Consider the following 25,457-nt stretch of genomic DNA (forward strand, 5'->3'; position numbering starts at 1 on the left):
CCTGAGATGCAGAGTCATTTGATATGAGAAGCTACTGAATAGATTACATATTTATGGATAAATTATTATTAATTTGTTTTGCAGGTAAGGGGTTGTACGCCCCTTGTACATACAAAATGGACGCGAGGCAAAACACGCACCTATTTGAATGCAACGTTGTATCAAAATTTCAAAGCAATTGGTAAAGAGGTTTTGAAGATTTCTCTCACATGAAAAACACACTTTTTCAAAAAATGCATGTTTTTTCCTGTCACAGATGTGACAACTATATAGTACGTATATAAAAACTGCTCGGATGCCAATGGAATGTTGTGAGTATATTTCAAAGCAATCAGTGAAGGAATTTTGGAGATTAGCAATTTTGAACAAACGAACATTTTCATTTATATAGGTAATATTCTAGTTCTCTAGACAATCCCGGTTCGAAGAACCAAACTTATGTAGGATATTTCCTAGCAGGCAAATAATTGTTTTTATTATATGTAAATATTGATTTCTTGAATTTACTTTAAAGTGGGTTTAAAGTTTATATATATATATATATATATATATATATATATATATATATATATATATATATATATATATATATATATATATATATATATATATATATATATTTTGGTAGCAGTCTTTATTGTAAACATATGTTGTTATATATGTCCAAAAAAGTAAGAATAATAATTCTAACACGAATTTTCTCAATATTTCTTATGTTTTTTTTTTTTTTTTTGCTGTCGATGGTAATTGAAAAATCAATTCTCCAAAATTCATTTTTATTTCTAGTCTGACGCGATGGTTGAACGCGTTTCGTAATTACCTATTACATTTTCAAAGACTTTAGTTTACACACACAACTGTAACCTGTAAGAAATATTGAGATAATTTGTGTTAGAAATATTAATCTTACTTTTTCAGTCTTATATATATGTATATATATATATATATATATATATATATATATATATATATATATATATATATATATATATATATATGATGGAAAACCCAACACCATTTACCAATATTTAATACAACAGGCAGATAGTATTGCTGCTGGGTTGTATACATAAATTTACTCATAGAAGACGTCAGTGGAATTTTCCTCAATAGAAAATGGGGGATATCATTGCCACGCCACTAATAATTTCACCACCTAATTCTGTTGGGAATTATTCTAATACCTTGGTCTCGGGACTGTAAACATCATAAAAACATTTCCCATGAATTAACTTAATTATTAGTACCAAAATATAGTAAATGTAGGCCCACTATCCCCTTTGATAAAACGCATCTGTAGAACATGGGATGCGAATGGGGGGGAGGCCTCTGTAGGCGGCTATTAATTTAACACAACAGTTGTTGGGTCAAATCTTGCTCCGATAATTCTCCCTTGGACCAGGGTTACGGGATTAGTAGTACTCCCGTTATCAACTCCACTTAGGGTAGCGTCCCTTCCGATTCCTATATTTTCTAGCTTATTAGAGGCCTTAAATACTTAGATCTAGGATATTTTCTGGTTAGGACACGAGACAGTGACAAAACCAAGGTATATATTCCTTGGTCCTTATCTCATAATCAATAAACTTTATTTTCTCTGATATAGCTGTCATATTAGGATTACTTGTATTATTTGTGAGTGTCCATTGATAGTGGTCATTGAAGAGGATGATGATTAATAACTAGTTACCTAGCATCAGTACATGTGTTGAGGCCAGTCATCCATGAGGAGTTATCCACTGGCGTGTTCATCCTTGTTCATAACTGGTTAACTAGGCCCACTACCATACAGATAAAGATAAGCTGTAGTTAGTTTAAGTTACTTATGTAGTCTAATACTGTAGTGAATGTCTATTAATCAATATTTTTTGATTGAAAAATTATATATGTAAATAATTTAATAAACCCCATAATAATGTGTGAGGAAATCGATTTGTAGGGAATTTTAAGAAATACTGTCCACTTTAACCAAATAGTTTACTATTGAAAAATATAAATTTGCGTAATATATAAATTATATATAAATTCATATAAATTAAATAAATATAAATATCACAGGTCAATTCCCCACATTAGTGGTCCTTCATACCTAGATCATATTTAGATCAATAATATGAACTAGTGCCATAAATAATTTAACAAATAATTAGCAACAGACACAGATTGTTTCTTGTGTGCAATATATATTGCACTAGTTCTCAATACAATACGATATTTACTAACTGCCAACCCACTCAGGGTAGGATTAACATTGACTAGTGTTTATTGATAACCTGGTCCCATATTAGCATTGAATAGTTGAACTAATTATTGTTCATTCTAGTCCCCCTTTATTGCCATAGTCTAGTTGTACTACATTTAACAACCTAGCACCATTAATTAATGGTGCAGACCCTATTTTGGGTGTGATTATTCCAGCTCGAATTGAGTTGTGAATCTATAATTACCTATTTTTTAATTGTTTACCTATAATCATTGCACCTTTGAGTGGTTAATTAGTGTCTACACCAACATAGGATGATTTTGAGGAGCTAACCTAAAGGTACTTCCAGTGACACTGAATTATCACTCAAATCATTTGTGTGTGTGTATGATTATATATAATGTATATTAATTTTAAGTGCTAACCTCTAGAAGAGGTTGGATTTAAGCCTAGGACTGCAAATTTGATCATAGGTTACTACCATCAGTACTTGTTCAGCATTATGAGCAACCCAAGTTCTAGCCCCACAAGGCTTAACCAACTAGCCAGTATGGATACTGCAGGAAGAATGAAAAGGACGCTTATAGGCCTTAAGGGTCACTAAGCAAGACAGATTAAGAAATGTGAGGATATGTCACAACAATCTCCAGTTGATTATGCTGACCTGGAAAGCTATTATCAAGCAGCTGCAGGTAAATTTGAACAAGTCAAATGCCAAATAGCAACATATGTGGCTGAACTTGCCAACACCAATTTGTCAGAAATAGAAATAGACGATATTATGGTTGATCTTGCGAGTTATGAAGATCACACTCAGGCCACGTTACAGCCTTTCGTCAAATTAATTGCCCAGAACAAGGCAACAACAACAACAATTTCATCTAATACGAGTCAAGCTGAAGCTCGACTCCCTCCAATTTATTTACCCGCTTTCTCAGGAAAAGACGAGGAAGATTGGGACGAAGTTTGGAACACATTCGTAGACCTCTTGAACTCGAAACAATCTTTACCCAAGAGTAGTAAATTCTCTTATCTCCAAGGCCAATTATCAGGGGAGGCTAAAACAGTAGTATCAACAAGGAAAATTATGCTGATCCAGAAGTAAGAACATCACATTTAGTTCATGAGCTGTTGCATTTACCCCCACCGGAGGCTTCAGTTGATTCACTCCAAGTCTTTAAGCTAGAGGTAGAGTCAATGATCAAGGCCCTCAGCCTGAGAGCCAATACAAACGGGGCTGAGTGGGGTCTTCAAAATAATTGTCCAGAAGAAAATACCTAGGGACGTATTGAGACAAATGAGTGCTAACTACAATAAAAGCATTTTTATTGTTAAATTCAATATCTGAGGGTGTACGTTCAGTAATTCCTCAACTATGAACAAACGACAAATTAAAACTACCAAGTAAATCTTCAGATACCAACAATAGTCAACCACAGAAAACCAAAGCTACTGCAAATCAATCTAGACAATCTAATTTCACACCAAAGTGGAACAGTGGCAAAGTGGGCACATATGTATTGGGACCCTACAAGCCAATAGTTACTGTGTCACCCAAGACCATAACTTCAAAGGGTACTGGAAGCTATGGAACATGTTTGTTCTGCCAAGAGAAACATTCAATGCACCACTGCACCAATTTTCCTGATCGAGACGCCCATGTCGAGCGACTCAAAGAGTTGCAACATTGCACGAGGTGCCTCAGAAAAAACAACCCCCCACGACTGTGAGACCCAGTTACACACCTGTAATAGGTATAACATGGGTCAGCACCATGCAGTATTGTACAGAGACATAAAAAAAAGTCTCCAAACCCCAAGGTGGAAGATAACATTCCCACCACTGTTCAGTACTGCAAGGTACGACAGAAAATCAGTGTTCTATTGGCAAAGCCTAATGCCCAACTTACCATTCAGAACAAGAAGACCAGGGTCCATACCTGTGGGCTGTTTGACCAAGAGTCCCAGAGAACATTTGTCTCTAAAAAGGTAGCAGATGATCTACAATTAAAGCCTGTAACACAGACGACCTTAAATATGTCAGGGTTCTTAACTGATACTGAATCTCGAGTCTACTGGTGGTACAACCATCAGTACGATTAGGCAGCTACGTCTGTCAAGTACATGCCATTGAGGTGGACACAATTCCAACCGACCGAATGTTTAAGGTCTGGGAGCTACTGCCAATTTCCTGAGAAATAGAGGAATAAAATTGACCGATAAAATTAAGTTTGATCACCTCACCGACATCGGAATCCTTGTTGGTGCAGACTACTACCTCCAATTCAACACTGGCCCAACTAAATATCAGGGCATAAACATGTTCAATTCTGCAGGAGTCAAATTACTCACAGGCCCAGTATTAAACCTGGGGAGACTTATGCCTGCAGACAAACAATACAAGTAGAAATCTAAATTTGTCAGCTGATTATATAACTCCAGTAACATTATACAAAGGAGATTACAGCTGACTATAACAGAGGTTGATCTTGATTTGAAGCTGAAGATGAGTTCATGAGGCCTCAGTGGCAAATCAGTGTACAGTAGCCTAAACAGCTACAAGTCATTGTGACCAATGTCACTGAACCCACTGCAGTCTCAGAACCATACTTTACTTTAATGATTGAATATTCAATCCTTTGCATCAATTAAACTAAATTTTAACCCCAATTTGTCAGACAAATAAACTCCAGCAAATAAGCTTAAAGGAGCATGACTGACTATATAAATCCGACGACTGATTTTGATACACATATTATTTAATCAGAATCTATTCCATGGACCTTAATATTTATATATTAGTGACCAGTTACCTGAACAAGCTTCAATTTAATATAACTAAAGTTACTGTTAAAACTGCAGTCCCGGAATCATACTTGACTGTGGCAATTGTGCACATTCAGTCCTCTAGGTTAAATAAAATGTTATTAGGCTAGAATTTTAGCCTCCCAAGAGTAAACATGGAAATGAAATCGACTAAGGCTTCCAACTCCTGCAACTCTAGTATGGGACATCCGTCCTGTACGAACAGACGCACAAATGTGTGATTACTAACTACTAACATCAAACTAATCTAATAATTCTGAGGAGGAGTATCGGTGTTCATCAGTCCTAAGAATTGGACTTCAACCCATGTTCGACGCCCGGGGGAAATTATGTTGGAAACCCGGCACCATTTACCAATAGTTACTACAATGGGCAGATAATATGGAGCATGGCTTGCATGACACACACACCAGGGAGCTGGGCTTGCATGACACACACATCAGGGGCCTAGGCTTGCATGACACACACACCTGGGAGCTGGGCTTGCATGACACACACACCTGGGGGCTAGGCTTGCATGACACACACACCTGGGAGCTGGGCTTGCATGACACACACACCTGGGAGCTGGGCTTGCATGACACACACCAGGGAGCTGGGCCTGCATGACACAAACACCTGGGAGCTGGGCTTGCATGACACAAACCAGGGAGCTGGGCTTGCATGACACACACCAGGGAGCTGGGCGTGCATGACACAAACACCTGGGAGCTGGGCTTACATGACACACACACCAGGGAGCTGGGCTTGCATGACACACACACCAGGGAGCTGGGCTTGCATGACACAAACACCTGGGAGCTGGGCTTGCATGACACACACAACAGGGAGCTGGGCTTGCATGACACACACACCTGGGAGCTGGGCTTGATGACACACTCACCAGGGGGTTGGGCTTGCATGACACACACACCAGGGGGCTAGGCTTGCATGACACACTCACCAGGGGGCTGGTCTTGCATGACACACACACCAGGGAGCTGGGCGTGCATGACACAAACACCTGGGAGCTGGGCTTGCATGACACACACACCAGGGAGCTGGGCTTGCAAGACACACACACCTGGGAGCTGGGCTTGCATGACACACACACCAGGGAGCTGGGCTTGCATGACACACACACCAGGGGGCTAGGCTTGCATGACACACACACACCAGGGAGCTGGGCTTGCATGACACACACAACAGGGAGCTGGGCTTGCATGACACACACAACAGGGAGCTGGGCTTGCATGACACACACAACAGGGTGCTGGGCTTGCATGACACACGCAACAGGGAGCTGGGCTTGCATGACACACACACCTGGGAGCTGGGCTTGTATGACACACACACCTGGGAGCTGGGCTTGCATGACACACACACCTGGGAGCTGGGCTTGCATGACACACACACTTGGGAGCTGGGCTTGCATGACACACACAACAGGGAGCTGGGCTTGCATGACACACACCTGGGAGCTGCGCTTGCATGACACACACCTGGGAGCTGGGCTTGCATGACACACACCTGGGAGCTGGGCTTGCATGACACACACGCCTGGGAGCTGGGCTTGCATGACACACACCTGGGAGCTGGGCTTGCATGACACACACACCTGGGAGCTGGGCTTGCATGACACACACACCTGGGAGCTGGGCTTGCATGACACACACCAGGGAGCTGGGCTTGCATGACACACAACAGGGAGCTGGGCTTGCATGACACACACGCCTGGGAGCTGGGCTTGCATGACACACACCAGGGAGCTGGGCTTACATGACACAAACACCTGGGAGCTGGGCTTGCATGACACACACAACAGGGAGCTGGGCTTGCATGACACACACACCTGGGAGCTGGGCTTGCATGACACACTCATCAGGGGGTTGGGCTTGCATGACACACACACCAGGGGGCTAGGCTTGCATGACACACTCACCAGGGGGCTGGGCTTGCATGACACACACACCAGGGAGCTGGGCGTGCATGACACAAACACCTGGGAGCTGGGCTTGCATGACACACACACCAGGGAGCTGGGCTTGCATTACACACACACCTGGGAGCTGGGCTTGCATGACACACACACCAGGGAGCTGGGCTTGCATGACACACACACCAGGGGGCTAGGCTTGCATGACACACACACACCAGGGAGCTGGGCTTGCATGACACACACAACAGGGAGCTGGGCTTGCATGACACACACAACAGGGAGCTGGGCTTGCATGACACACACAACAGGGTGCTGGGCTTGCATGACACACACAACAGGGAGCTGGGCTTGCATGACACACACACCTGGGAGCTGGGCTTGCATGACACACACACCTGGGAGCTAGGCTTGCATGACACACACACCTGGGAGCTGGGCTTGCATGACACACACCAGGGAGCTGGGCTTGCATGACACACACCAGGGAGCTGGGCTTGCATGACACACACCTGGGAGCTGGGCTTGCATGACACACACCTGGGAGCTGGGCTTGCATGACACACACACCTGGGAGCTGGGCTTGCATGACACACACACCTGGGAGCTGGGCTTGCATGACACACACACCTGGGAGCTGGGCTTGCATGACACACACCTGGGAGCTGGGCTTGCATGAGACACACACCTGGGAGCTGGGCTTGCATGACACACACCAGGGAGCTGGGCTTGCATGACACACACACCTGGGAGCTGGGCTTGCATGACACACACCGGGGAGCTGGGCTTGCATGACACACACACCTGGGAGCTGGGCTTGCATGACACACACCTGGGAGCTGGGCGTGCATGACACACACCAGGGAGCTGGGCTTGCATGACACACACCAGGGTGCTGGGCTTGCATGACACACACCAGGGAGCTGCGCTTGCATGACACACACACCTGGGAGCTGGGCTTGCATGACACACACCTGGGAGCTGGGCTTGCATGACACACACACCTGGGAGCTGGGCTTGCATGACACACACCTGGGAGCTGGGCTTGCATGACACACACCAGGGAGCTGGGCTTGCATGACACACACCAGGGAGCTGGGCTTGCATGACACACACACCTGGGAGCTGGGCTTGCATGACACACACCTGGGAGCTGGGCTTGCATGAGACACACACCTGGGAGCTGGGCTTGCATGACACACACCAGGGAGCTGGGCTTGCATGACACACACCAGGGAGCTGGACTTGCATGACACACACACACCAGGGAGCTGGGCTTGCATGACACACACCAGGGAGCTGGGCTTGCATGACACACACACCTGGGAGCTGGGCTTGCATGACACACACCTAGGAGCTGGGCTTGCATGACACACACCAGGGAGCTGGACTTGCATGACACACACACACCTGGGAGCTGGGCTTGCATGACACACACCGGGGAGCTGGGCGTGCATGACACACACCAGGGAGCTGGGCTTGCATGACACACACACCTGGGAGCTGGGCTTGCATGACACACACAGGGGAGCTGGGCTTGCATGACACACACACCTGGGAGCTGGGCTTGCATGACACACGCCTGGGAGCTGGGCTTGCATGACACACACACCTGGGAGCTGGGCTTGCATGACACACACACCAGGGAGCTGGGCTTGCATGACACACACCAGGGAGCTGGGCTTGCATGACACACACCAGGGAGCTGGGCTTGCATGACACACACACCTGGGAGCTGGGCTTGCATGACACACACCAGGGAGCTGGGCGTGCATGACACACACCAGGGAGCTGGGCTTGCATGACACATAAGGGAGCTGGGCTTGCATGACACACACCAGGAAGCTGGGCGTGCATGACACACACCAGGGAGCTGGGCTTGCATGACACATAAGGGAGCTGGGCGTGCATGACACACACCAGGAAGCTGGGCTTGCATGACACATAAGGGAGCTGGGCTTGCATGACACACACCTGGGAGCTGGGCTTGCATGACACACACACCAGGGAGCTGGGCTTGCATGACACATAAGGGAGCTGGGCTAGCATGACACACACCTGGGAGCTGGGCTAGCATGACACACACACCTGGGAGCTGGGCTAGCATGACACACACACCTGGGAGCTGGGCTTGCATGACACATAAGGGAGCTGGGCTTGCATGACACACACACACCTGGGAGCTGGGCTAGCATGACACACACTTGGGAGCTGGGCTTGCATGACACACACACCTGGGAGCTGGGCTTGCATGACACACAACAGGGAGCTGGGCTTGCATGACACATAAGGGAGCTGGGCTTGCATGACACACATCGGGGAGCTGGGCTTGCATGACACACACCAGGGAGCTGGGCTTGCATGACACACACCTGGGAGCTGGGCGTGCATGACACACACCAGGGAGCTGGGCTTGCATGACACACACCTGGGAGCTGGGCTTGCATGACACACACACCAGGGAGCTGGGCTTGCATGACACACACACCAGGGAGCTGGGCTTGCATGACACACACACCAGGGAGCTGGGCTAGCATGACACACACACCTGGGAGCTGGGCTTGCATGACACACACACCAGGGAGCTGGGCGTGCATGACACACACACCTGGGAGCTGGGCTTGCATGACACACACACCTGGGCTTGCATGACACATACACCTGGGAGCTGGGCTTGCATGACCCACACACCTGGGAGCTGGGCTTGCATGACACACACACCTGGGAGCTGGGCTTGCATGACACACACCAGGGAGCTGGGCTTGCATGACACACACCAGGGAGCTGGGCTTGCATGACACACACCAGGGAGCTGGGCTTGCATGACACACACACCTGGGAGCTGGGCTTGCATGATACACACCTGGGAGCTGGGCTTGCATGAGACACACACCTGGGAGCTGGGCTTGCATGACACACACCAGGGAGCTGGGCTTGCATGACACACACCTAGGAGCTGGGCTTGCATGACACACACCAGGGAGCTGGACTTGCATGACACACACCAGGGAGCTGGGCTTGCATGACACACACCAGGGAGCTGGGCTTGCATGACACACACACCTGGGAGCTGGGCTTGCATGACACACACCTGGGAGCTGGGCTTGCATAAGACACACATCTGGGAGCTGGGCTTGCATGACACACACCAGGGAGCTGGGCTTGCATGACACACACCAGGGAGCTGGACTTGCATGACACACACACACCTGGGAGCTGGGCTTGCATGACACACACCGGGGAGCTGGGCGTGCATGACACACACCAGGGAGCTGGGCTTGCATGACACACACACCTGGGAGCTGGGCTTGCATGACACACACCGGGGAGCTGGGCTTGCATGACACACACACCAGGGAGCTGGGCTTGCATGACACACACCTGGGAGCTGGGCTTGCATGACACACACACCTGGGAGCTGGGCTTGCATGACACACACAATAGGGAGCTGGGCTTGCATGACACACCAGGGAGCTGGGCTTGCATGACACACACCAGGGAGCTGGGCTTGCATGACACACACACCTGGGAGCTGGGCTTGCATGACACACACCAGGGAGCTGGGCGTGCATGACACACACCAGGGAGCTGGGCTTGCATGACACATAAGGGAGCTGGGCTTGCATGACACACACCTGGGAGCTGGGCGTGCATGACACACACCAGGGAGCTGGGCGTGCATGACACACACACCTGGGAGCTGCGCTTGCATGACACACCAGGGAGCTGGGCGTGCATGACACACACCAGGGAGCTGGGCTTGCATGACACATAAGGGAGCTGGGCTTGCATGACACACACCTGGGAGCTGGGCGTGCATGACACACACCAGGGAGCTGGGCTTGCATGACACATAAGGGAGCTGGGCTTGCATGACACACACCTGGGAGCTGGGCTTGCATGACACACACACCAGGGAGCTGGGCTTGCATGACACATAAGGGAGCTGGGCTAGCATGACACACACCTGGGAGCTGGGCTAGCATGACACACACACCTGGGAGCTGGGCAAGCATGACACACACACCTGGGAGCTGGGCTTGCATGACACATAAGGGAGCTGGGCTTGCATGACACACACACACCTGGGAGCTGGGCTAGCATGACACACACTTGGGAGCTGGGCTTGCATGACACACACACCTGGGAGCTGGGCTTGCATGACACACAACAGGGAGCTGGGCTTGCATGACACGTAAGGGAGCTGGGCTTGCATGACACACACCGGGGAGCTGGGCGTGCATGACACACACCAGGGAGCTGGGCTTGCATGACACACACACCTGGGAGCTGGGCTTGCATGACACACACACCAGGGAGCTGGGCTTGCATGACACACACACCAGGGAGCTGGGCTTGCATGACACACACACCAGGGAGCTGGGCTAGCATGACACACACACCTGGGAGCTGGGCTTGCATGACACACACACCAGGGAGCTGGGCGTGCATGACACACACACCTGGGAGCTGGGCTTGCATGACACACACACCTGGGCTTGCATGACACATACACCTGGGAGCTGGGCTTGCATGACACACACACCTGGGAGCTGGGCTTGCATGACATACACACCTGGGAGCTGGGCTTGCATGACACACACCTGGGAACTGGGCTTGCATGACACACACCTGGGAACTGGGCTTGCATGACACACACCTGGAAGCTGGGCTTCCATGACACACACACCTGGGAGCTGGGTTTGCATGACACATAAGGGAGCTGGGCTAGCATGACACACCAGGGAGCTGGGCTTGCATGTCACACACACCTGGGAACTGGGCTTGCATGACACACACCTGGGAGCTGGGCTTGCATGAAACACACAGGAGCTGGGTTTGCATGACACATAAGGGAGCTGGGCTAGCATGACACACACCAGGGAGCTGGGCTTGCATGTCACACACACCTGGGAGCTGGGCTTGCATGACACACACCTGGGAGCTGGGCTTGCATGACACACACACCTGGGAGCTGGGCTTGCATGACACATAAGGGAGCTGGGCTAGCATGACACACACCTGGGAGCTGGGCTTGCATGACACACACCAGGGAGCTGGGCGTGCATGACACACACCGGGGAGCTGGGCTAGCATGACACACACCGGGGAGCTGGGCTAGCATGACACACACCTGGGAGCTGGGCTTGCATGACACACACACCTGGGAGCTGGGCTTGCATGACACATAAGGGAGCTGGGCTAGGATGACACACACCGGGGAGCTGGGCTAGCATGACACACACCTGGGAGCAGGGCGTGCATGACACACACCTGGGAGCTGGGCTTGCATAACACACACCTGGGAGCTGGGCTTGCATGACACATAAGGGAGCAGGGCGTGCATGACACACACACCTGGGAGCTAGGCTTGCATGACACACACACCAGGGAGCTGGGCTTGCATGACACACACACCTGGGAGCTGGGCTTACATGACACACACACCTGGGAGCTGGGCTTGCATGACACACACACACCTGGGAGCTGGGCTTGCATGACACACACCTGGGAGCTGGGCTTGCATGAGACACACACCTGGGAGCTGGGCTTGCAGGACACACACCAGGGAGCTGGGCTTGCATGACACACACACCTGGGAGCTGGGCTTGCATGACACACACCGGGGAGCTGGGCTTGCATGACACACACCTGGGAGCTGGGCTTGCATGACACACACCTGGGAGCTGGGCGTGTATGACACACACCAGGGAGCTGGGCTTGCATGACACACACCAGGGAGCTGGGCTTGCATGACACACACCATGGAGCTGGGCTTGCATGACACACACCGGGGAGCTGGGCTTGCATGACACACACCGGGGAGCTGGGCTTGCATGACACACACCTGGGAGCTGGGCTTGCATGACACACACACCAGGGAGCTGGGCTTGCATGACACACACCTGGGAGCTGGGCTTGCATGACACACACACCTGGGAGCTGGGCTTGCATGACACACACCAGGGAGCTGGGCTTGCATGACACACACCAGGGAGCTGGGCTTGCATGACACACACACCAGGGAGCTGGGCTTGCATGACACACACACCAGGGAGCTGGGCTTGCATGACACACACACCTGGGAGCTGGGCGTGCATGACACACACACCTGGGAGCTGGTCTTGCATGACACACACACCTGGGAGCTAGGCTTGCATGACACACACACCTGGGAGCTGGGCTTGCATGACACACACCTGGGAGCTGGGCTTGCATGACACACACACCTGGGAGCTGGGCTTGCATGACACACACCCCAGGGAACTGGGCGTGCATGACACACACCAGGGAGCTGGGCGTGCATGACACACACACCTGGGAGCTGGGCTTGCATGACACACACACCTGGGAGCTGGGCTTGCATGACACACACACCTGGGAGCTGGGCTTGCATGACACACACCTGGGAGCTGGACTTGCATGACACTCACACCTGGGAACTGGGCTTGCATGACACACACACCAGGGAGCTGGGCTTGCATGACACACACCAGGGAGCTGGGCTTGCATGACACACACACCTGGGAGCTGGGCGTGCATGACACACACCAGGGAGCTGGGCTTGCATGACACATAAGGGAGCTGGGCTTGCATGACACACACCTGGGAGCTGGGCTTGCATGACACACACACCAGGGAGCTGGGCTTGCATGACACATAAGGGAGCTGGGCTAGCATGACACACACCTGGGAGCTGGGCTAGCATGACACACACACCTGGAAGCTGGGCTTGCATGACACATAAGGGAGCTGGGCTTGCATGACACACACACCTGGGAGCTGGGCTAGCATGACACACACTTGGGAGCTGGGCTTGCATGACACACACCTGGGAGCTGGGCTTGCATGACACACACTTGGGAGCTGGGCTTGCATGACACACACCAGGGAGCTGGGCTTGCATGACACACACACCTGGGAGCCGGGCTAGCATGACACACACCTGGGAGCTGGGCTTGCATGACACATACCTGGGAGTTGGGCTTGCATGACACACATCTGGGAGCTGGGCTTGCATGACACACACTTGGGAGCTGGGCTTGCATGACACACACACCTGGGAGCTGGGCTTGCATGACACACACTTGGGAGCTGGGCTTGCATGACACACACTTGGGAGCTGGGCTTGCATGACACACACACCTGGTAGCTGGGCTTGCATGACACACACACCAGGGAGCTGGGTTTGCATGACACACACTTGGGAGCTGAGCTTGCATGACACACACCTGGGAGCTGGGCTTGCATGACACACACCTGGGAGCTGGGCTTGCATGACACACACTTGGGAGCTGGGCTTGCATGACACACACCTGGGAGCTGGGCTTGCATGACACACACACCTGGGAGCTGGGCTTGCATGACACACACCAGGGAGCTGGGCTTGCATGACACACACCAGGGAGCTGGTCTTGCATGACACACACCAGGGAGCTGGGCTTGCATGACACACACCTTGGAACTGGGCTTGTATGACACACACCAGGGAGCTGGGCTTGCATGACACACACCTTGGAACTGGGCTTGTATGACACACACCAGGGAGCTGGGCTTGCATGACACACACTTGGGAGCTGAACTTGCATGACACACACCAGGGAGCTGGGCTTGCATGACACAAACTTGGGAACTGGGCTTGCATGACACACACACCAGGGAGCTGGGCTTGCATGACACACACACCTGGGAACTGGGCTTGCATGACACACACACCTGGGAACTGGGCTTGCATGTCACACACTTGGGTGCTGGGCTTGCATGACACACACCTGGGAGCTGGGCGTGCATGACACACACCAGGGAGCTGGGCTTGCATGACACACACCAGGGAGCTGGGCTTGCATGACACACACCAGGGAGCTGGGCTTGCATGACACACACACCTGGGAGCAGGGCGCGCATGACACACACCTTGGAACTGGGCTTGTATGACACACACCAGGGAGCTGGGCTTGCATGACACACACACCTGGGAACTGGGCTTGCATGACACACACACCTGGGAACTGGGCTTGCATGACACACACCAGGGAGCTGGGCTTGCATGACACACACTTGGGAACTGGGCTTGCATGACACACACACCAGGGAGCTGGGCTTGCATGACACACACACCTGGGAACTGGGCTGGCATGACACACACACCTGGGAACTGGGCTTGCATGTCACACACTTGGGTGCTGGGCTTGCATGACACACACCTGGGAGCTGGGCGTGCATGACACACACCAGGGAGCTGGGCTTGCATGACACACACCAGGGAGCTGGGCTTGCATGACACACACCAGGGAGCTGGGCTTGCATGACACACACTTGGGAGCTGAACTTGCATGACACACACTTGGGAGATGGGCTTGCATGACACACACTTGGGAGCTGGGCTTGCATGACACACACCAGGGAGCTGGGCTTGCATGACACATAAGGGTGCTGGGCTTCCATGACACACACACCTGGGAGCTGAACTTGCATGACACACACTTGGGAGCTGGACTTGCATGACACACACTTGGGAGCTGGGCTTGCATGAAACACACCTGGGAGCTGGGCGTGCATGACACACACCTGGGAGCTGGGTTTGCATGACACACACCTGGGAGCTGGGCTTGCATGACACACACCAGGGAGCTGGGCTTGCATGACACATAAGGGTGCTGGGCTTGCATGACACACACACCTGGGAGCTGAACTTGCATGACACACACTTGGGAGCTGGACTTGCATGACACACACTTGGGAGCTGGGCTTGCATGACACACACCTGGGAGCTGGGCGTGCATGACACACACACCTGGGAGCTGGGTTTGCATGACACACACCTGGGAGCTGGGCTTGCATGGCACACACCTGGGAGCTGGGTTTGCATGACACACACCAGGGAGCTGGGCTTGCATGACACACACCTGGGAACTGGGCTTGCATGACAAACACACCTGGGAACTGGGCTTGCATGACACACACACCTGGGAGCTGGGCTTGCATGACACACACCAGGGAGCTGGGCTTGCATGACACACACACCTGGGAGCTGGGCTTGCATGACACACACACCTGGGAACTGGGCTTGCATGACACACACCAGGGAGCTGGGCTTGCATGACACACACCTGGGAACTGGGCTTGCATGACACACACTTGGGAGCTGGGCTTGCATGACACACACACCTGGGAGCTGGGCTTGCATGACACACACCTGGGAACTGGGCTTGCATGACACACACCAGGGAGCTGGGCTTGCATGACACACACCTGGGAACTGGGCTTGCATGACACACACTTGGGAGCTGGGCTTGCATGACACACACACCAGGGAGCTGGGCTTGCATGACACACACCTGGGAGCTGGGCTTGCATGACACACACCAGGGAGCTGGGCTTGCATGACACACACACCTGGGAACTGGGCTTGCATGACACACACACCTGGGAACTGGGCTTGCATGACACACACCAGGGAGCTGGGCTTGCATGACACACACACCTGGGAACTGGGCTTGCATGACACACACTTGGGAGCTGGGCTTGCATGACACACACACCTGGGAACTTGGCTTGCATGACACACACCAGGGAGCTGGGCTTGCATGACACACACTTGGAAGCTGGGCTTGCATGACACACACACCTGGGAACTGGGCTTGCATGACACACACTTGGGAGCTGGGCTTGCATGACACACACTTGGAAGCTGGGCTTGCATGACACACACACCTGGGAGCTGGGCTTGCATGACACACACTTGGGAGCTGGGCTTGCATGACACACACCAGAGAGCTGGGATTGGGATGGTCATAGAGGTAAGGAAAGATGGAGTGGAATCCTCTGTCACAGTTCCTTCACTGAAGTCTGAGGCAGGAGACTACACAGGTCTGCTACTGCCACCCAGGAAGTGTTCGCGCTCTGCCAGGCGCTGGAGGCCAATATCGATCACCTGAATTATCAATATATCAACAAGGGGAGAGTAGAGGACAGGACAAGGAGGAGACTTGGAGTGTACAGACAATGACAAAGGGACAGACCAGCACCAGGAGGATATGTCAGAACTGAGGCGGTTTATGTGAGAACACTTTCACCATTAGTCAGAGGTGGGAGGTGGGCAAGGTCCTTGAAGTTTTAATATTAACTTGATATGGTTCTTAAGTGGTTGATAACGACGACAATTTTTTTTCAGAACTCTGCTGTCCTTCTATACGCAACAAGTGGGTGAGGTACACCCTGCCCAACACCACATGAGGGTGTGGTACACCCTGACCAACACCACATGAGGGTGAGGTACACCCTGCCCAACACCACATGAGGGTGTGGTACACCCTGACCAACACCACAAGAGGGTGAGGTACACCCTGACCAACACCACAAGAGGGTGAGGTACACCCTGACCAACACCACAAGAGGGTGAGGTACACCCTGCCCAACACCACATGAGGGTGAGGTACACCCTGCCCAACACCACATGAGGGTGAGGTACACCCTGCCCAACACCACATGAGGGTGTGGTACACCCTGACCAACACCACAGTGGGTGAGGTACACCCTGACCTACACCACAGTGGGTGAGGTACACCCTGACCAACACCACAGTGGGTGAGGTACACCCTGACCAACACCACAGTGGGTGAGGTACACCATGACCAACACCACATGAGGGTGAGGTACACCCTGACCAACACCACAAGAGGGTGTGGTACACCCTGACCAACACCACAAGAAGGTGTGGTACACCCTGACCAACACCACAAGAGGGTGAGGTACACCCTGACCAACACCACAAGAGGGTGTGGTACACCCTGACCAACACCACAAGAGGGTGAGGTACACCCTGACCAACACCACAGTGGGTGAGGTACACCCTGACCTACACCACATGAGGGTGAGGTACACCCTGACCAACACCACATGAGGGTGTGGTACACCCTGACCTACACCACAGTGGGTGAGGTACACCCTGACCAACACCACATGAGGGTGTGGTACACCCTGACCAACACCACAAGAGGGTGAGGTACACCCTGACCTACACCACATGAGGGTGAGGTACACCCTGACCAACACCACATGAGGGTGTGGTACACCCTGACCTACACCACAGTGGGTGAGGTACACCCTGACCAACACCACATGAGGGTGTGGTACACCCTGACCAACACCACAGTGGGTGAGGTACACCCTGACCTACACCACAGTGGGTGAGGTACACCCTGACCAACACCACAGTGGGTGAGGTACACCCTGACCTACACCACAGTGGGTGAGGTACACCCTGACCTACACCACAGTGGGTGAGGTACACCCTGACCAACACCACATGAGGGTGAGGTACACCCTGACCTACACCACAAGAGGGTGAGGTACACCCTGACCTACACCACAAGAGGGTGTGGTACACCCTGACCTACACCACAGTGGGTGTGGTACACCCTGACCAACACCACAGTGGGTGAGGTACACCATGACCAACACCACAAGAGGGTGTGGTACACCCTGACCAACACCACAAGAGGGTGAGGTACACCCTGACCTACACCACAAGAGGGTGAGGTACACCATGACCAACACCACATGAGGGTGAGGTACACCCTGACCAACACCACAAGAGGGTGTGGTACACCCTGACCAACACCACAAGAGGGTGTGGTACACCCTGACCAACACCACAAGAGGGTGAGGTACACCCTGACCAACACCACAAGAGGGTGAGGTACACCCTGACCTACACCACAAGAGGGTGAGGTACACCATGACCAACACCACATGAGGGTGAGGTACACCCTGACCAACACCACAAGAGGGTGAGGTACACCCTGACCAACACCACAAGAGGGTGAGGTACACCCTGACCTACACCACAAGAGGGTGAGGTACACCATGACCAACACCACATGAGGGTGAGGTACACCCTGACCAACACCACAAGAGGGTGTGGTACACCCTGACCAACACCACAAGAGGGTGTGGTACACCCTGACCAACACCACAAGAGGGTGTGGTACACCCTGACCTACACCACAAGAGGGTGAGGTACACCCTGACCTACACCACAAGAGGGTGTGGTACACCCTGACCTACACCACAAGAGGGTGTGGTACACCCTGACCAACACCACAAGAGGGTGAGGTACACCCTGACCAACACCACAGTGGGTGAGGTACACCCTGACCAACACCACAGTGGGTGTGGTACACCCTGACCAACACCACAAGAGGGTGTGGTACACCCTGACCAACACCACAAGAGGGTGTGGTACACCCTGACCAACACCACAAGAGGATGAGGTACACCCTGACCAACACCACAAGAGGGTGAGGTACACCCTGACCAACACCACAAGAGGGTGAGGTACACCTTGACCAACACCACAAGAGGGTGTGGTACACCCTGACCAACACCACAGTGGGTGTGGTACACCCTGACCAACACCACAAGAGGGTGTGGTACACCCTGACCAACACCACAAGAGGGTGTGGTACACCCTGACCAACACCACAAGAGGGTGAGGTACACCCTGACCAACACCACAAGAGGGTGAGGTACACCTTGACCAACACCACAAGAGGGTGTGGTACACCCTGACCAACACCACAGTGGGTGTGGTACACCCTGACCAACACCACAGTGGGTGAGGTACACCCTGACCAACACCACGGTGGGTGTGGTACACCCTGACCAACACCACAGTGGGTGAGGTACACCCTGACCAACACCACAGTGGGTGAGGTACACCCTGACCAACACCACAAGAGGGTGAGGTACACCCTGACCAACACCACAGTGGGTGTGGTACACCCTGACCAACACCACAGTGGGTGTGGTACACCCTGACCAACACCACGGTGGGTGTGGTACACCCTGACCAACACCACAAGAGTGTGTGGTACACCCTGACCAACACCACAAGAGGGTGAGGTACACCCTGACCAACACCACAAGAGGGTGAGGTACACCCTGACCAACACCACAAGAGGGTGAGGTACACCCTGACCAACACCACAAGAGGGTGTGGTACACCCTGACCAACACCACAGTGGGTGTGGTACACCCTGACCAACACCACAAGAGGGTGTGGTACACCCTGACCAACACCACAAGAGGGTGTGGTACACCCTGACCAACACCACAAGAGGGTGAGGTACACCCTGACCAACACCACAAGAGGGTGAGGTACACCTTGACCAACACCACAAGAGGGTGTGGTACACCCTGACCAACACCACAGTGGGTGTGGTACACCCTGACCAACACCACAGTGGGTGAGGTACACCCTGACCAACACCACGGTGGGTGAGGTACACCCTGACCAACACCACAGTGGGTGAGGTACACCCTGACCAACACCACAAGAGGGTGAGGTACACCCTGACCAACACCACAAGAGGGTGAGGTACACCTTGACCAACACCACAAGAGGGTGTGGTACACCCTGACCAACACCACAGTGGGTGTGGTACACCCTGACCAACACCACAGTGGGTGAGGTACACCCTGACCAACACCACGGTGGGTGAGGTACACCCTGACCAACACCACAGTGGGTGAGGTACACCCTGACCAACACCACAGTGGGTGAGGTACACCCTGACCAACACCACAGTGGGTGAGGTACACCCTGACCAACACCACAAGAGGGTGAGGTACACCCTGACCAACACCACAAGAGGGTGAGGTACACCCTGACCAACACCACAAGAGGGTGAGGTACACCCTGACCAACACCACAAGAGGGTGAGGTACACCCTGACCAACACCACAATAGGGTGAGGTACACCCTGACCTACACCACAAGAGGGTGAGGCACACCCTGACCAACACCACAAGAGGGTGTGGTACACCCTGACCTACACCACAAGAGGGTGTGGTACACCCTGACCAACACCACAGTGGGTGTGGTACACCCTGACCAACACCACAAGAGGGTGAGGTACACCCTGACCAACACCACAAGAGGGTGAGGTACACCCTGACCAACACCACAAGAGGGTGAGGTACACCCTGACCAACACCACAAGAGGGTGTGGTACACCCTGACCTACACCACAAGAGGGTGTGGTACACCCTGACCAACACCACAGTGGGTGTGGTACACCCTGACCAACACCACAAGAGGGTGAGGTACACCCTGACCAACACCACAAGAGGGTGAGGTACACCCTGACCAACACCACAAGAGGGTGAGGTACACCCTGACCAACACCACAAGAGGGTGTGGTACACCCTGACCTACACCACAAGAGGGTGTGGTACACCCTGACCAACACCACAAGAGGGTGTGGTACACCCTGACCTACACCACAGTGGGTGAGGTACACCCTGACCAACACCACAAGAGGGTGAGGCACACCCTGACCAACACCACAAGAGGGTGTGGTACACCCTGACCTACACCACAAGAGGGTGAGGCACACCCTGACCAACACCACAAGAGGGTGAGGTACACCCTGACCAACACCACAGTGGGTGTGGTACACCCTGACCTACACCACAAGAGGGTGAGGCACACCCTGACCAACACCACAAGAGGGTGAGGTACACCCTGACCAACACCACAGTGGGTGAGGTACACCCTGACCAACACCACAAGAGGGTGAGGTACACCCTGACCAACACCACAAGAGGGTGAGTTACCCACCTCAAGAGCTATCCCGCCTCGTGGAGCGTCGTAGTCCAGCCTGGCGGCTCCGTGGTACCACACGACGTGTTGGGGGCCCTTGTTGAGGCGGTGTGTGACGGTGCAGGTGACCGCCAACACGCTGCCTCGCTGAATGTACCGCTCATGAGCTCCCTCAATGTGCACCTGTGTACCTGTAATAATTGGCACAGATTTAGTTACAAGTTATATTTAAACCTGTAATAATTAGCACATATTTACTTACAAGTTACCTTAAAACCAGTAATATTTAGTTCATATTTACTTACTAGTTACCATTGAACCTGTAATAATTAGTCCATTCATAACTATCAGTTAGTGTTAAACCTGTAATAGTTAGTTCAGAGTTATTTCCTAATGTGTAAATGTTCGCATGAAGTTGTATCACGTCCAGTGCTATGTTTTGATAAATGTTTGTTTATATACAAATATCTGATATTATTAAACTATATATTATTAATATTATTAATATTATATATATATATATATATATATATATATATATATATATATATATATATATATATATATATATTTATATATATATATATATATATATATATATATATATATATATATATATATATATATTAGTATATTTTGGTAGCAGTCTTTCCTGTAGACATATATTATTAAATATGACCGAAAAAGTAAGATTAATAATTCTAACACGAATTTTCTCAATCTTTCGTACATTTCTTTTCACTGTTGGAGGTAATTCAAAAATCAATTCTCCAAAATTCATTTTTATTTCTAGTCTGACGCGACACTTGAGCGCGTTTCGTAAAACTTATTACATTTTCAAAGACTTTACACATACACAACTGAATAGAACTTACATATCTCCGATTTGCTTATATCTACATTTGAGTGAGGTGGATGGGGTGAGGTGGTATTTAATAGGGTATTAATTTCATCAACACAAGACAGATCACGAAACAATGGGTATTGAAATGGAAGTGATTGTAGAAAGCCTATTGGTCCATATTTCTTGATGCTTCTATATTGGAGCGGAGTCTTGAGGTGGGTAGAATATAGTTGTGCATTAATTGGCTGTTGATTGCTGGTGTTGACTTCTTAATGTGCAGTGCCTCGCAAACGTCAAGCCGTCTGCTATCGCTGTATCTATCGATGATTTCTGTGTTGTTTACTAGGATTTCTCTGGCGATGGTTTGGTTGTGGGAAGAGATTATATGTTCCTTAATGGAGCCCTGTTGCTTATGCATCGTTAAACGCCTAGAAAGAGATGTTGTTGTCTTGCCTATATACTGGGTTTTTTTAAAAACCCAGTATCGCCGCGCTTTCCAAATAAGAGACATATCTGTGCTTATAACCGCAGAATTGTCTCATTCGGAGGTGGAAATAGTGCAGCAGAGCAGCCGTTGAACGGATCACTACATATCAAGCTGTAGCATTCTCCAAAAACGTATCTCGGCTGTATGATCATGTATTTCCTTGTATTGAGCTTGTAACATTGAAATTTCAACCGGGTTATGAGGCATAATTAACATCAAGCCCCAGTAAGCCTCTCTCCCTTTTATTAGGTATTATTCCTATGTTATATTGCTAATATAGTAGGTTGTAGCAGTTGGTACTTTGTATTACCCCGGCAGATCTACATTGGCGACGTGAGAGAGGATCTACTGGTTCCAACACGTTGGAGTTCAGGGCCTGAGTACAGGACGCAGTGTCACTGGAGTCAACATTTACTGCATAAGTCACCTGATGACTACTCTCGTGTAATGCTGGGCAAGGAGGAGATCTTCACTCCAGCTAAGCTGACAAATTAATCAGTTGTAGAGTAGCCTACTAACTCTTTAACCCTCATTTATTTATTATTATCATTATTAAATTTTGTTATATATTTACATGCATTACGTAGATTAACATTATAGAACTTAACCCCCAAAAGATATATAGGAATCACTCCACTTTAAACCGAAGTTTTACAGTCCACTTCACTAAATTTATTATGCATTAATTCTCAAATTTATTATTATACAATTCATATGGCATTGGATTCAGAGCCACTAACATTTTTTATGTTTTTTATTTTTCTATTGTTTAACTGATATTATATACTGGAGTAGAAATCCCCTTCACCCCATCCCCTGGTCCTATCCCCTGGTCCTACTTACCATTCCCTCCTCCCCTGTCCCCTCGTCCTTCCCCATCATCCCCCACTCCCCCGTCCCTTTGTCCTCCCCACCATCATCCTCTTCCCCGTCTCCTCGTCCACTCTATCCCTCTCACCCGTCCCCTCTTCTTCCCTACCTCTCCCCACTCCCTCGTCTAATGCATTCCCAAATGATCTGATGTTTCCATCAGAAAAATGGGAACATTAAATGATCTGATGTTCTCCAGCATTGGAAAATACGAAGAACAGTTTAAAAAAAACGAAATGAAAAAATAAAAAAATCAACTATACTCACAAAATAAACGGTATGGTAAATAACACAGCTGAATTCCAATGCAATGTCACACAAAATAATTAAGTCAAAATGAAGCAAAATCGAAATCTATGAAAATTCATTTTATCAATGCTATCGGAAAAATTGAAATGGAATCGTAACATATCTTGGATAGAGTGTGTGTTGCTTTTACGTGTACATATGGCGCTCTTTTTACCTGTCACAGGTGTGGCATCTGTATAGTACGTATACAAAAACATGCTCGTATTCAAATGGAACGTTGTGTCAAAATTTCAAAAGCCACATGTGCAGAACTTTTGGAGATTACAGCGTGAGTTTCTCTTACGTCCAACAGATGTATCTTTAAAAAAAAAAAGTGTTTTTATCAGTCACAGGTGTGGCATGTATATAGTAGGTATATATACAAACACGCATGTGTTCGAATGCACCGTTGTGTCAAAGTTTCAAAGCAATCCCTGAGTAACTTACGGGGATTAGCGATTTTGAACAAATGAACATTTACATTTTTATTTATATATATTAGGAAAGACATTGTCAAATACCATTGTGAACATTGTACTATTTCCTTGCTTCTTATGTATAGGTCTTCTGTAGTTTATATAATTTCATAGCAATCGTTAATGATTGGTCCAACATATATGAACATACATAGGAGATACTGTATGGCCTCCCCCAACAAGGCCTTCTGCAACTTCATTCTTATCTTTAATACACAATCTGTATCCAGAAATAATCTTTGAGAATGGGATTTAATATTAAATCATTGAAAATGGGAATAAATATGCAATAATTGAAAATGGGATTAAATGTGTAATTATGGAGTGCTTAAAGAAGTTACATTTGACTATTTTAGGTAAGGGGAAAATTATCTTTAGTTAAGAACAGTGATGGAAGATTCCCTTTGACTATTTTTGTAAACTTTACGAACCATAATGTAAGTTAAGAAAGTGTTTAACGAAGTTACACTTGACTATTTTCAATTGAGAGATGTGTTATATTAGTTAAGAAATGATGAACGTGGCTCATTTTTTGCTCTTGCTCATTTGTAGCAAGTGCAAGGTTGAGGACGGTGATGTGATCTCAGTGAAGCCGTGTGGCTATTAAGTTAAGTGGTTACTGTTCTTAAGTAGGACATAAGTGTTTTAAAGTGTGTTTATGCAGGCGATGAGTCACAATAACGTGGCTAATGTAGGTTGAGCAGACCACACACTAGAAGGTGAAAGGACGACGACGTTTCGGTCCGTCCTGGACCATTCGCAAGTCGATTGTCGACTTGAGAATGGTCCAGGACGGACCGAAACGTCGTCGTCCCTTCACCTTCTAGTGTGTGATCTGGTCAAAGTGTTATGTTAGTAATAAGTGCAAGCCAATTTTATTGTCAGTTTCACAGTGCGTGCGACTTGTAATATTTAAATTCATAGATACTCTTTGAGCGATG

At 50.1% G+C, this 25,457-nt stretch overlaps 1 protein-coding gene across 1 annotated transcript in view; it reads right to left on the reverse strand.

The window, feature by feature from the left end:
- The window catches only part of LOC123762189 (uncharacterized), a 560,601-nt gene that overhangs the window by 24,441 nt on the left and 510,703 nt on the right, over positions 1–25,457 (reverse strand). The window contains exon 7 of the mRNA XM_045748567.2: positions 21,570–21,742. Coding sequence (XP_045604523.2) covers positions 21,570–21,742 — 173 coding nt within the window. The remainder of the gene's footprint in view (positions 1–21,569; positions 21,743–25,457) is intronic.

Source organism: Procambarus clarkii, chromosome 34 (genome assembly GCF_040958095.1).
Source record: "Procambarus clarkii isolate CNS0578487 chromosome 34, FALCON_Pclarkii_2.0, whole genome shotgun sequence".
Taxonomy (NCBI): Eukaryota; Metazoa; Arthropoda; class Malacostraca; order Decapoda; family Cambaridae; genus Procambarus; species Procambarus clarkii.